The sequence below is a fragment of the Mobula hypostoma genome, chromosome 4, assembly GCF_963921235.1.
Source record: "Mobula hypostoma chromosome 4, sMobHyp1.1, whole genome shotgun sequence".
Classification (NCBI taxonomy): Eukaryota; Metazoa; Chordata; class Chondrichthyes; order Myliobatiformes; family Myliobatidae; genus Mobula; species Mobula hypostoma.
In genome coordinates this window covers 181181762-181196090 of record NC_086100.1, presented here as the reverse complement: position 1 = coordinate 181196090, position 14329 = coordinate 181181762, and the positions used below count along the sequence as shown (strand labels likewise).

Sequence of the window (14329 nt, the reverse complement as noted above, 5' to 3'; positions counted from 1 at the left end):
GTCTGGCATCTCAGTTCATTGATTCATTTTAAAATGTCATTACAACTATATTCATAATATTTCATTCAATTCTGCCTATCCATTTTAAAACACTTAAGAAAATGATCTTGAACATTAACCATAATGATGATTCTATTAAGTGCTTGATTATAGGTCCTGATGAAGAAAACTTTTGAGTAAAAAATGTATTTCATATCTGTAATTCCTATGAATCAGCTCACTGTTCACGGTGATGCAAAGCAATAAAACTATCCTGCCATTCTCGTGCTTAATTCTGACATTCACCACTAACATTATCTTTTTTCTTTTATATTCCTAAGTCCTCCATTTTCCTCTTTCTGCTTAAAGTTATTTTTGAACAATAGAACATAATAAATAGTAGTGAATCTGAATCTTGAACCTGCTCATCCATTCATCAAGATCAAAGATGATCTATCCTACTGCCATTTTTCAGCACTATCACCATATCCCATGATTTCCTCAATGACCAGAAATTTATGCACCATTGTTCTGAATTAAATGAATGACTGAGCACTGAGGTCGAGAGTTTGAAAGGTTCATCGCCCTCTGAGAAAGAAATAGCTCCTCATCTCAGCTCTAAGCTGTTAATTCTCAAAATGTGTTTCTGCTGCTAAGTTTTTCAGTCAAAAGAGCTGTCCTCTGTAGATAAGCTCCTTAAGAATCTTTAAGAAAGGATAGTTAAGAGTTTTGCAAATTTATTTTTCTAAACACTAGTTCCATTCCCAGTCCACTCAAACCATCCTCCAATGAGTAACCTGTCATCCTTGGAACCACTCTAATGAACTTTTACTGCACTCCCTCCATACCAAGTGCATCTTGTATTAGGTAAGAACAAAACTCTATAAGTTTTTCTGGGCATAGTCTCTCCAAAGCCCTTACTCCTGCAATTAGACACCCTTAGTCCTGTAATCAAAAATTTTATTTTAAAGGAGAATATAACCCCAATCCTCCTAAATCAGCTGTTGAACCTATATGTTGCCCTTCAGTGCCATGTTACCAACAAACCTAGCTGTTCTGAATATCAACACTGACGCTATAAAACAAATATTCCTATTTTACATTACCAAAGTGAGTAATTTACTTTGCATTATATTTCATCTGCCAGATTCTTGGTATTCATTTGGTTTCTCCATATCGCAATGAGGCTTTTTCCTTCCTTCTCCATATTCACATGTCCCTTTAGTACCATCAACACATGACATTCGAATCCCTCAGTCAAATCATTGATCATGAATAGTGAGGACCCAAGTTCTGATCTCTACTTTTCACAGCCCAATTTGAAAATTATTTGTTTATTTCCATCCTTTTTTTCTGTCTGTCAGCTAATTACTTATCTATCAGTTATGTTGCCCCCATTGTCATGCCTTTAACCCTGTCATCCAACATCCTGTGTAGGATTTTACCAAAAGCTTTCTGAAAAGTAAAATATATCACATTCTTTGGTTCTCGTGATCACATCCGCTGATTCTACTGTACACATCTTCAAAGAACTCCAAATCAAACAAGATTTACTTTTCATAAATTATTCTTTTCAAGGTGTACTACATCTTTCATTACAGAATCCAGCATTTTCCCTTGTACTGTTGTCACAATGTAAGAACATAATTAGGACAAGTAGTGGGATCCTAACTGTCTGAAATATGACTTAAATGTTAATAAAGTTATTACGATTAGTAAATTTGCAAATGGTACAAAAAATGGTGGTGGTGTGGATAGTGTGAAGATTTGTCAGTCTACAGAAAGATAATGTTTCAAAATAAATTGAACACCTTTAGTTTAACTGAACCAATTTATGACAGCTATTATAAATGTGTGGGCACGTGGCCAAGTGGTTAAAGCATTGGACTAGAGACCTGAAGGTTGTGAGTTTGAGCTCCAGCCGAGGCAACGTGTTGTGTCCTTGAGCAAGGCACTTAATCACACATTGCTCTGCGACAACACCAGTACCAAGCTGTATGGGTCCTAATGCCCTTCCCTTGGACAACATTGGTGTCGTGGAGAGGGGAGACTTGCAGCATGGGCAACTGCTGGTCTTCCATACAACCTTGCCCAGGCCTGCGCCCTGGAGAGTGTAGACCTTCCAGGCGCAGATCCATGGTCTCGCAAGACTAACGGATGCCTTTATTATTATAAATGGATATTCAGGTGAATTGATTTTATTGGCATTTCAGTAAAGTCAATCAAAGGCAATAATCATTACACTTTAACTGCAACGTTGTAGCATGTACAACAGATAAAATATGGAAGATACTAAATGCAAAGAATCTGCTTATATCTAGATATAATGTGTCAAATATGTACCAAACTGACTAGCCAACTATCAGCAGATAAAAACCAGACAAGAGCATAAACAATAACTAGAGAAGACCATATAGCACCTCAAGTCTGCTGTAGAATTCTTCAGTACAAAGAACTGATCTTTTCCCTAACATCCACCTATTTCCATACATTAGCAGCCAGTAATTATATCATAGAAACATAGAAAAACAGAAATCCTACAATACAACACAGGCCCTTCGGCCCACAATGTTGTGCCAAACAAACTTTGTAGACGCCTTGAATACACAAAGTCCACTGAGATGGAAAATTCCAAAGGTTTATAACCCTATCAGTAAAGAAATGTCCTCTTAGTTGAAATGATTGACTCTGTATCACTAGACCATGGCCCTTGTCCTTGATTGACCAATTTTTTCAAACAATCTTTAAACATTAAACCCTTTTGTCACTCTCTAAATCTTACTTGTTTCTAACAGATTATCCTTCATTCTCAACAGGGACGGTACCAACCCCAGAGGGGCGGTTACATGTCCTAAGGGGACGTTAGGGGAAATAGAAGTCGTCAAGGGGCATTGAAGATTCTCGGTGGGGGGGAGGGGAGGGAACAGTACGCAGCACCCTAACTTGAGGCAAGCATAAGTAGAGCAGGCACTTCCAAAAAAAGGACAAGGCACTGTGACACAGGAAGAACTATAGCTCTGCAGGCAGTGAGTATTCATTGTCACAACACATCTGAAACTCAGCAATCTCATCTGACCTTACCAACCAAACAGATGTTACTGGGGATGCACAAATTAACAACCAGGGTGCCTAACAGCTCCCCTTGACACATGGCATGGAACGAACTCATCCAATTTAACAGTCAAGTCAAGTACATCCTCTCTACTTTCTCCATAGATCGAAGGAAAAAAGTTTGTGCAACAATATAGCTTTGGCCAGAATCAAATATTGAAATAGAGCCAGTGATCACGACAACCTCAAGGAGTCTTAGGTGTTCAAAAATTCTCTTTTGTAAAATATCAGCAGAGCATCAATCTACATCAAGCTCAAAATGTATATTGATGATGAAAGTATTCTGATTAGCAACATGATTTCTTGTGCAACAGATGGAGCACCACACATGACAGGTCGCCACGCTGGTTTACTACCATTTATATAAAAAAATAAATTCCAAGTTGGTTTACAATCCATTGTGTAATTCATGACCAACATCTCACAGCCAAAAACCTCAGCCAGCGACTTTTTTCAAGCATGAATCTTGTAATATCTGCTATCAACAAAATTAAAGCTCATCCAATAAATAGCAGAACATTTCACCAGTTATGCCACAATAATGATGAAGAGTTTGAGCACTTGCTTCTTCACACCGTAGTGGGCTGGCGGTCAAAAGGCTGCTGCTTAAAATGTTTCTTTGATTTTTTTTGACACTATGGCTAAATTTTTGCTCAAAGTCAACAAGAGTTTGGGAAACAAGATTGAACTTCTATATGGAGATGTGGCATACCAATCTTATCTGTATGACAAAATGAATATTCTAAATATGAAATTACAGAGTAAAAAAATTCAATTTAATCCATGAAAAAAGTGCAGTGTCTACTTCTATCGGAAAATTGGAAATATACAAGTAAAACACTGGGAGAAGAATGTTCTCACAGTTTTCCTGCATGGAAAGTATGGCACTCTCTTTCACAGACGGTGACTTTCAAGAGTACCGCTTACACTTGCAGGCACGGGAGAAAGATTTTCAGAATCAATTCAAATATTTGAATGATCTGAAAATTCCAGACTGGGTCATTAACCCATTTCTTTGCAAGATGAGCGAACAGGAAGAGAGCGTACAAGAAGAAATTATCGAAATTCAGATAAAGCAGCTAAAATGCTTTTCAAAAATGTCATATTTTATGGTAAGTGACTACACTATCATACAAAGTTTCCTGGTCTTTGGAAAAGAGCCAAACTGCTCTTCGTTGCATTTCCACCTTCCTGCCTTGTAGAAAGAGTCCTCAGTGCAGTGAACTACATGCTCACAAAGAAACATTGTAATGCATGGAGACTTAAGGCTTTTGCTGTCCCAACCTGAACCAGATATTTTGATTCTTGCTGAAAACCATCAAGCTCAAGGATCACATTGATATTGGAGCTGTTAAACAGCGCATAGGTACTGCATAAGCTCGGTTTAAAGACAAATAAAAATTTAAAGCAGAATAATTTTTTTCATGTTAGCATATGATAGATATGTTTTTAAATTTTGGGGGCGCCAGAAAGTATATTGTGCCTAAGAGGGGTGGTTGGCAAGTATGAAGGTGCTTTAGTGGGGCACTGGCGAGTATGAAAGTGCTTTTGGGGGGCATTGAGCTAAAAAACGGTTGGGGAACACTGGTACATGCCAATGTTTAATACTGAGATGAGGAAACAACCCCCTTCACTCTAGAATCTGTCTACTGACAGTACATTATCAGATATTACAGCAAGTTGAATTTTAAATATTGTAAAAACTGGAGACTAAATTATGATGCCAGTGGCGGTCATTCTGATTAGAACCATTATAGCATGCAACTTACTGCTCCAATCTCGTGGCAAACAGACTGACATATGGTCAGATATCCAAATTATTAAGCACATTAGTACAGCTATATAGGACCTGGTCAGACCCCACTTGGAGTACCGCGCTCAGTTCTGGTCACCTCACTACAGGAAGGATGTGGAAGCTATGGAAAGCATGCAGAGGAGATTTGCAAGGATATTTCCTGGATTGGGGAGCATGTCTTATGAGAATAGGTTGAGTGAACTTGGCCTTTTCTCCTTGGAGCGACAGAGGATGAGAGGTGACCTGATAGAGGTGTACAAGATGATGAGAGGCGTACAAGATGATGAGAGGCATTGATCATATGGATAGTCACAGGCTTTTTCCCAGGGCTGAAATGGCTAACACAAGAGGGCACAGTTTTGAGGTGCTTGGAAGTAGGTATAGAGGAGATGTCAAGGGTAAGTTTTTTTTAAACGCAGAGAGTGGTGAGTGCGTGGAATGTGCTGCTGGCAATGGTGGTGGAGGCAGATACGATAGTGTCTTTTAAGAGACTCCTGAATAGGTACATGGAGCTTAGAAAAATAGAGGGCTATGGATAACCCTTGGTAATTTCTAAAGTAAGTACATATATTTGGCACAGCATTGTATGCCAAAAGGCCTGTATTGTGCTGTGTGTAGGCTTTCTATGTTTCTACATCTATCAGATATTTAAGGAATTTTAAAACATGCAACATTGTTTGATGAAGTAAATCTCCAGTCCTACATTTAATGCCTGTTGAGCTGGTCCAAGGACAGGACCTTAAGAGTGGCACTGCAGGAAGCTGACTTGCCACAAAAACATTGTCATGTTTTCCAGCTGCAGAAAACAGGTTGATTGGCTTTCTACATTCAGCCTCATGCCTGGGTAGGGGTGGGAGCATGGTATGATTCAGAGGATACTTCACTTTTTATTTTTAGTTCCAGACCTGGTCAGCTGAGTTGTTTATTCAATGCAACAGTATAGAAGAAAATAGCAAAACTGGTATTATGTCATCACATCCTGTGCGGATATACCAAGTCTTTAGTTCCTCTACTGGTCTGCACAAAACTTAAATTTGAACATATATAAAATGTCTCTAACAGAATTTTAAAGAAAATTCAACAAGAACTACAAGTTTTGGTTTCCTATTCACGGACCACAGAAGAACCAATTGATTTGCAATCAGTCATTGGTAAAACAAAACTAGAAAAACAAATTTTTTAAAAAATTAAATTTAAAAAACAAATGAATGATCATGTCTTTTCTGAGAACATTATGAAAACATGTAGAGTTTTTTTTCTTCGAGCAGAGTATCACAATATTCATCCATGCATTCAACTGTAATTGTCAGCCACAGAGAAAAAATATAAAAATAAGTTAGAACTCTTGAGCTGTTTTCTTATGGCTGTACAAAACATAAATATTTTAATTCCGTTTTAGTTATTTTAAATAAACCAATACGGTCAAATTCAGTATAAAGCAAGTGAACAACAGAATGAAATTTAAGTGTTGAAAGACAACTGCTCACAATAAGACATTTCATCTAAATCATCATTCTCAATATTCTTATGTCTCCATCATCAGAAAGGACTTCTTTAAATAATCATTGCACAGATCCTCCAACAAAATCGTTGGAGATGCTGAGTGAAATGTTCCAGCTGTATTGTTATTTTATATCACAAGTTAAAGATAATAATTTCAAATGTCTGAAAATCAGCTCATGCCACCTGGAAGTCTGCACAGAATGAGAATATGTATCGAATTTAGAGATAAATAATCATAGCCCCTAAAGCAAATTAGTTTCATAAAACTTACATTATTCATGTATTCTGTGAGAAGATCTTGAAGAGCTTGTCGTACAGCATTGCACTCAGCAACAATTCTTTCTCGACGGTCATCGCGTGTACATGAAGAGTCTGCCATCAGTGCAGCCCCACTGATAATACTCTCCAGTCTCTCTTCTAAAGATGGCCTGTATCGCTGCTCACTGAAGTGCATAGGATCCAAAATTATCTTGTTCTGTAAAGATAAAACATGAAACAAAGAGGAAAAGAATTACAATATAGTGAGAACTTTTGCTATTACAGCTTCATTGAAGATCAATTGATTTCCTCTACCATGTCTATAACTTATAATGCATCTCTTCACTTTACGTATTATAAAAATGGGACATCCATTGAATCACTTTTTGGCACAGCATAAGAGAACAGCTAGCAATGGTAGGTGACCTTTAACAATTGTCATTGTGTATTTCTATTGTTATATGTCACTTTTCTTTTATCCTACAAAGCATCAGGGATTCATCAGTTTGTTTTGTTGTTTTACTATAATGTAGATTGATCAACAGAGACAGATGCTAACAATTACTATAATAGTAGTAGTGTGAACACGAGTCGAGTATGATGTTCTCCTAAGGGATGTCGGTATGCCCTTAGCTGGCTGTAGAGGCTGATCTGCAATGCACATATTCTGGAGCACTGTAGGCAAGAGTAGCTGAGCGTAAACACAAAATACTCTGCAGATGCTGGGGTCAAAGCAACACTCACAACACGCTGGAGGAACTCAGCAGGTCGGGCAGCATCCATGGAAACGATCAGTCAACGTTTCTGGCCGAAACCTGCTGGGTTCCGGCCTGAAACGTTGACTGATCCGTTTCCACCGATGCTGCCCGACCTGCTAAGTTCCTCCAGCGTGTTGTGAGGCAAGAGTAGCTGGTAGCTGTGGTTAGTAGGTGGGTCTTTTGGTTGTACAGAGGTAACAGTGAACAACGAAATGTTGGATACAAATGTTTCTCAGATGATAACTGGAGGTCTTACCCAAACTAAGTTAAACCTATAAGGAATCATTAGGATGCTTGATTTATATCAAATTGATGAAAATCTAATTTTGGAGTATAATTAATATACAACTAAATCATAACATCAATAAACAGAGCATGGATAACACTTTGCCAGATTTTTACTGGCTCAGTTCCCACACCTGAATCACTAACTACTATCCCTACACTACTTTTACTGCCCTCCACAGCCTGGAGTCCAATAACATTAAGTTAAAAGCAGTACATAATGAACAACATTACTGCATTTATGAAAATGAAGCACTTGGAGTCTCTAAAGTACTTTATGGAGCTATGGGCCTAATATCTTGGTAGAAATCAGTTTAGTAAATCTTCAGTCAACACTTCTGAACCTGCTTTAAAACTTCTTTAGATCAGAGCTCCAAATTGGATATGTATTGTCAACTGCAGTTCAGTGCTAAAAGGATTTGTACTGTACAGAGATACTGTTGCAGCAATTAAAGAAATGGTGAGAAAACATGAGGGGTGGAAGTATCTGAATATCTGTGGAATGTTACTGATTTTCTATGAGCATCTTCATTATCATGAAGATAGGAAAGCAAAAGAAAGGAAATTATAGGCCAGCTAGTGAAACCTCAGTGGTTGGAAAAGTGTTGGAGTCTATTATTAAGGATGAGATTTCGGGGTACTTAGAGACTAATGATAAAGGAAGTCAAAGTCAACATAGTTTCTCTGAAGGAAAATCTTGCCTAACAAATCTGACAGAGTTCATCGAAGAAGTAACAAGCAAGTCGGACAAAAAAGAGGCAGTGGATGTCATTTAACATACATAAAAGTTGTTGGTGAATGCAGCGGGCCAGGCAGCATCTCTAGGAAGAGGTACAGTCGACGTTTCGGGCCGAGACCCTTCGTCAGGACTAACTGAAGGAAGAGCTAGTAAGAGATTTGAAAGTGGGAGGGGGAGGGGGAGATCCAAAATGATAGGAGAAGACAGGAGGGGGAGGGATGGAGCTAAGAGCTGGAAAGTTGATTGGCAAAAGGCACACGAGAGGATCATGGGACGAGAGGCCTAGGGAGAAAAGAAAAAGGAGGAGGGGTGAAGCCCAGAAGAGGGGCAAGGAGTATAGTGAGAGGGACAGAGGGAGAAAAAGGAGAGAGAGAAAAAGAATAAATAATGTGTGTGTGTGTGTGTGTGTGTGTGTGTGTTTTTATTTATATAAATAAATAAATAAATAACGGATGAGGTACGAGGGGGAGGTGGGGCATTAACGGAACTTAGAAAAGTCAATGTTCATGCCATCAGGTTGGAGGCTACCCAGATGGAATATAAGGTGTTGTTCCTCCAACTTGAGTGTGGCTTCATCTTGACAGTAGAGGAGGCCGTGGATAGACATATCAGAATGGGAATGGAACTTGGAATTAAAATGTGTGGCCACTGGGAGATCCTGCTTTCTCTGGCGGACAGAGCGTAGGTGTTCAGCGAAACGGTCTCCCAGTCTGCGCCAGGTCTCGCCAATATATAGAAGGCTGCATCGGGAGCACCGGACGCAGTATATCATCCCAGCCGACTTACAGGTAAAGCGTCGCCTCACCTGGGAGGACTGTCTGGGGCCCTGAATGGTAGTGAGGGAGGAAGTGTAAGGGCATGTGTAGCACTTGTTCCGCTTACAAGGGTAAGTGCTGGGAGAAAGATCGGTGGGAAGGGATGGGGGGGACGACGAATGGACAAGGGAGTCGCGGAGGAAGCGATCCCTGCGGAAAGCTGGGGGGGGAGGGAAAGATGTGTTTAGTGGTGGGATCCCATTGGATGTCATTTACTTGGATTTTCAGAAGGCGTTTGACAAGAAGCTACACATGAGGCTGCTGAACAAGATAAAATCCTATGGCATCACAGGAAAGATACTGGCATGGATAGAGGAAAGGCTGACAGGCAGGAGGCAGCAAGTAGGAATAACGGGGGCCTCTTCTGGTTGGTTGCCAGTGACTAGTGGTGTTCCTCAAGAGTCACTATTGGGACCACTACTTTTCACATTTTTTGCCTATGATTTGGACAATGGAGTTGATGGTTTTGTAGCAAAGTTTGTGGATAATACGAACATAGGTGGTAGGGCAGGTAGACCTGAGGAAGCAATGCATTTGCAGTAGGACTTAGACAAATTGGAAGAATGGACAAAAAAAGTGGCAGGTGGAATACAGTGTTGAGAAACGTACGATAATGCAATTTCATAAAAGGAACAACAGTGCAGACTATTACATAAATGGAGAAAAAGGTTCAACAGCAGAAGAGCAGAAGGACTTTGGAGTCCCCATGCAAGAGTCCCAGATATTTAATTTATAGGTTGAGTCTGTGGTAAAGGAGGTAAATGCAATGTTGGTATTTACTTCAAAGGGAATAGAATATAAAAGCAAGGAGATAATGCTGAGGTTTTATAAGATACTAGTCAGGCCGCACTTGGGAGCATTGTCAACGGTTTTGGGCCCCCTGTCTCAGAAAGGATGTGTTGTCTTTGGAAAGTCCAGAGAAGGATCACGAGGATGATTCCGGGAATGAAGGGATTAACATATGAGGAGTGTTTGGCAGCTTTGGGCCTGTACCTATTGGAATTTAGAAGAATATGAGTGATCTCATTGAAACCTACCAAATGTTGAAAGGGCTAGATAAGGTGGATGTGGCAAAAATGTTTTCTATGGTGGCAGTATCCAGAACCAGAGGGCTCAGCCTCAAAATTGTGGGGCAACCTTTCAGCACAGAGATAAGGAGGAATTTTTTTTAGCCAGAGAGTTGTGAATCTGTGGAATGCTCTGCCACAGACTGCAGTCGAGGCCAAGTCTGTGAGTATATTTAAAGCGAAGTTTGTGGCGGCCTGCACATGCAGGACTCAAACCGCCATCGGGAACCGCGGGCAGACACGCGGTAGCGCATTTGGAACTACCCGCTCGGGGCGGACCTTTCGGGGACAGTCTGACATCACGTCTGCCCTGTGGATCACAGGGCCCCATGGGAGGGGAGATTTAAGCGCGCGATTTTGAATCAGTAAAGGCATTCTGAGTTCAGCTCTCTCTGCCTCTGTGTGTTTCTTTAGTAGCGCGTTTGCACGCAACTACATTGGTGACCCCGACGTTCCAGACAGCGTCTGGAGCCGGCGACTCAGCGACCAGCCATGAGTTCGAGCAACTCGCACAGCACGGTCTCTGTGAAGCTTCCGACTTTCTGGGCCACTCAGCTCCACGTTTGGTTCGAGCAGGCTGAGGCCCAGTTCAATATCAGAGACATTACAGCCGATGCCACGCGGTACTACTACGTTGTCAGCACAATTGATCAGGAGACGGTAGGCCAGATCATCGACTTCCTACGCCAGCCACCAATGGAGAACAGGTACACTAAGCTTAAGGCGTTCCTGATCCATACCTTCGGACTCTCCCGCCATGAAGGGGCCACGTGGCTCCTACACATGGATGGCCTGGGCGACCGCACGCCATCTGAGCTCATGAATAATATGCTGGCACTCATGGACGGCCATAAGCAGTGCCTTTTATTTGAACAGCTGTTCCTCCAGCAAATGCCAGAGGACATTCACTTCCTCCTCGCGAGTGAGGATTTCAGTGACCCATGCAGGGTCACGGCAATGTGGAGCAGCCTCCACTGGCCTAGCCACGATCGCGCGCCCCAAAGCCCAGGCCCCGAACCGAAGCCATCGAGATACACGGGGGAGAAAGACTAAAGTTCTGAATAATGGTGTTTCTATCACAAAAGATGGGGCTCAGGCGCGCACCGCTGCCGTCCACCATGTGCTTTTCGGGGAAATGCCAGGGCCAGCCGTTGCTAATGGCTACAACGGCTGGACACCAAGACAGCCTCCTGTACCTCTGGGACCAACATTGCAGGCGGCGCTTCCTGGTAGACACTAGGGCCGAAGTCAGCGTACTCCCCCGCTCGAACATGACACTCGTAACGCGGTCTCAGGCCCCGAACTCACCGCTGCAAATGGCACCGGTATCCGGACGTACGGTCTGCGAACTGTGTACTGTGTCCAGTTCTGGTCACCTCACTACAGGAAGGATGTGGAAGCATTGGAAAGGGTACAGAGGAGATTTACCAGGATGCTGCCTGGTTTAGAAAGTATGCATTATGATCAGATATTAAGAGAGAAGGCTTTACTCTTTGGAGAGAAGGAGGATGAGAGGAGACATGATAGAGGTGTACAAGATAATAAGAGGAATAGATAGAGTGGATAGCCAGCGCCTCTTCTCCAGGGCACCACTGCTCAATACAAGAGGACATGGCTTTAAGATAAGGGGTGGGAAGTTCAAGGGGGATATTAGAGGAAGGTTTTTTACTCAGCGAGTGGTTGGTGCATGGAATGCACTGCCTGAGTCAGTGGTAGAGGCAGATACACTAGTGAGGTTTAAGAGACTACTAGACAGGTATATGGAGGAATTTAAGGTGGGGGCTTATATGGGAGGCAAGGTTTGAGGGTCAGCACAACATTGTGGGCCGAAGAGCCTGTACTGTGCTGTAGTATCCTATGTTCTATGTTAACTATCTCACTGCATTTCGGGTCCAGCCGTTTCACTTGGACTTTCACGTTGTCCGCGGTATCACAACCACTGCTAGGGGCAGATTTCCCACAAGCCAGTTGCCTCTTGGCCGACCTAAAAGGCTGGCATTTGGGCCACACTGAGACGTTCCAGACTTTCCGGCTCGGAGAAGCCAAGCTACCAGCCCTCCACCTGGATTCCGTGACCCTATCGGGTAAAGAATTCGCCAGGGTGTTGGCGGAATTCCCCTCCATAGTCACCCCACAGTTCTCCATGGCCGACCCCAAGCACCACATCCCCACGCAAGAACCACTGCTGCATGCCCGAGCTCGCAGGCTCCCACCCATCAAGCTCCACCTTGCCAAGGAGGAGTTCCGTAAGATGGAAGAGATGGGAATCGTACGTCGCTTAGACAGCCCATGGGCATCCCCACTGCACGTGGTGCCCAAGTCCGCAGGAGGATGGAGGCCCTGCGGAGACTACAGAAGGCTCAACGATGTCACAACTGCCAACAGATAACTGGTACTCCACATCCAGGACTTCACGGCAAACCTGCATGGAGCAAGCATCTTCTCGAAAATCGACCTGGTCAGGGGGTACCATCAGATCCCAGTGCACCCCGACAACGTGCCCAAGACAGCCCTCATCACCTCGTTCAGCTTGTTCGAATTCCTGAGGATGCCTTTCGGTCTCAAGAATGCAGCCCAAACTTTCCAAAAGCTCATGGACTCGGTGGGACGTGGCCTAGATGTCATTTTCATTTACTTGGACAATATCCTGGCGGCCAACAGTTCGCACCAAGAGCACGTGGCATATTTGCGCCAGCTCTGCCAACGCCTGAGCGACCACGGACTGGCAATCAATCTGGCAAAGTGCCAGTTCGGGCTGATGGAGATCGACTTCTTGGGCCACAGAGTCAACTGACATGGCGCAGTTCCCCTACCGGACAAGGTCCAGGCCATCCGCCAGTTCCCCAAGCCCAGCATGGTCAAGGGCCTGCAGGAGTTCGTAGGGATGGTCAACTTTTCCTCGATTCGTACCAGTGGCGGCACGCATCATGAGACCCTTGTTCAGCCTAATGGCCGGCAAGGCCAAAGAAGTGGCATGGGACGCGAAGTCCACCAAGGCGTTCGACCAGGCCAAGGAGGCGCTGGCAAAGGCGGCCCTCCTAGTGCACCTGAGAGTCGATGTACCCATGGCACTCACAGTCCACGCTTCTGACACGGCAGTCGGTGGAGTCCTGGAGCAGCTCGTCAAGGACCAGTGGCGACCACTCACTTTCTTCATCCAGCACTTACAGCCACCAGAGGTGAAGTACAGTGCTTTCGACAGAGTTGCTAGCGCTCTACCTGGCTGTCCGGCATTTCTGGTACTTCCTCGAGGGAAAGGAGTTCACCATGTATATGGACCACAAGCCCCTCCCCTTCGCACTGGCTAAGGTATCGGACCCATGGTCGGCTCAGCAGCAGAGGCAGCTGTCCTTTATTTCAGAATTCACCACGGACATCCACCACATCGCAGGAAAGAACAACGTTGTCGCCGACACACTGTCTCACCCCTGCCTCCACTCAGTAGGCATATCGTCCTCAGGAATAGACAACGCAGCACTGGCGGAAGCACAACAGTCAGACACTGAGATCCCGGCTTACCGCACCGCCGTTTTAGGGCTCCATTTGGAGGACGTCACCACTGGCCCGGCAGCAGATCGACTCCTGTGCGACATGTCTACCGGCAAACCCTGACCCGTGGTACCAGCAGCATGGAGGCGCCGGGTGTTCAACACGCTGCACGACCTGGCCCACCCATCCATCCGGGCGTCCATCAAGCTGGTAGCGGACATACTCGTCTGGCACGGTTTGCAAAAACAGGTCGGACACTGGGCCAGGACCTGTGTGCACTGTCAGACCGCCAAAGTCCAGCGGCATGTAAAGGCTCCCCTCCAGCAGTTCCAGCCGTTGCACAGGAGGTTCCAACACATCCACGTGGACATCGTCGGCCCCCTGCCAGTCTCCCAGGGCGCCAAGTATATCTTTACCATGATAGACAGGTCCACCAGATGGCTGGAAGCCGTACCGCTCGCAGACACATCCACTGAGTCCTGAGACAGGACACTCACTGCAAACTGGATCGCCAGGTTTGGCCTCCCAAC

The 14329-nt window shown here is 43.9% G+C and overlaps 1 protein-coding gene across 1 annotated transcript in view; it reads right to left on the bottom strand.

The window, feature by feature from the left end:
- The window catches only part of ctnna2 (catenin (cadherin-associated protein), alpha 2), a 1317235-nt gene that overhangs the window by 1078113 nt on the left and 224793 nt on the right, over positions 1 to 14329 (bottom strand). Inside the window, exon 7 of the mRNA XM_063047106.1 lies at positions 6660 to 6863. Within this exon, the coding sequence (XP_062903176.1) occupies positions 6660 to 6863 (204 nt within the window). The remainder of the gene's footprint in view (positions 1 to 6659; positions 6864 to 14329) is intronic.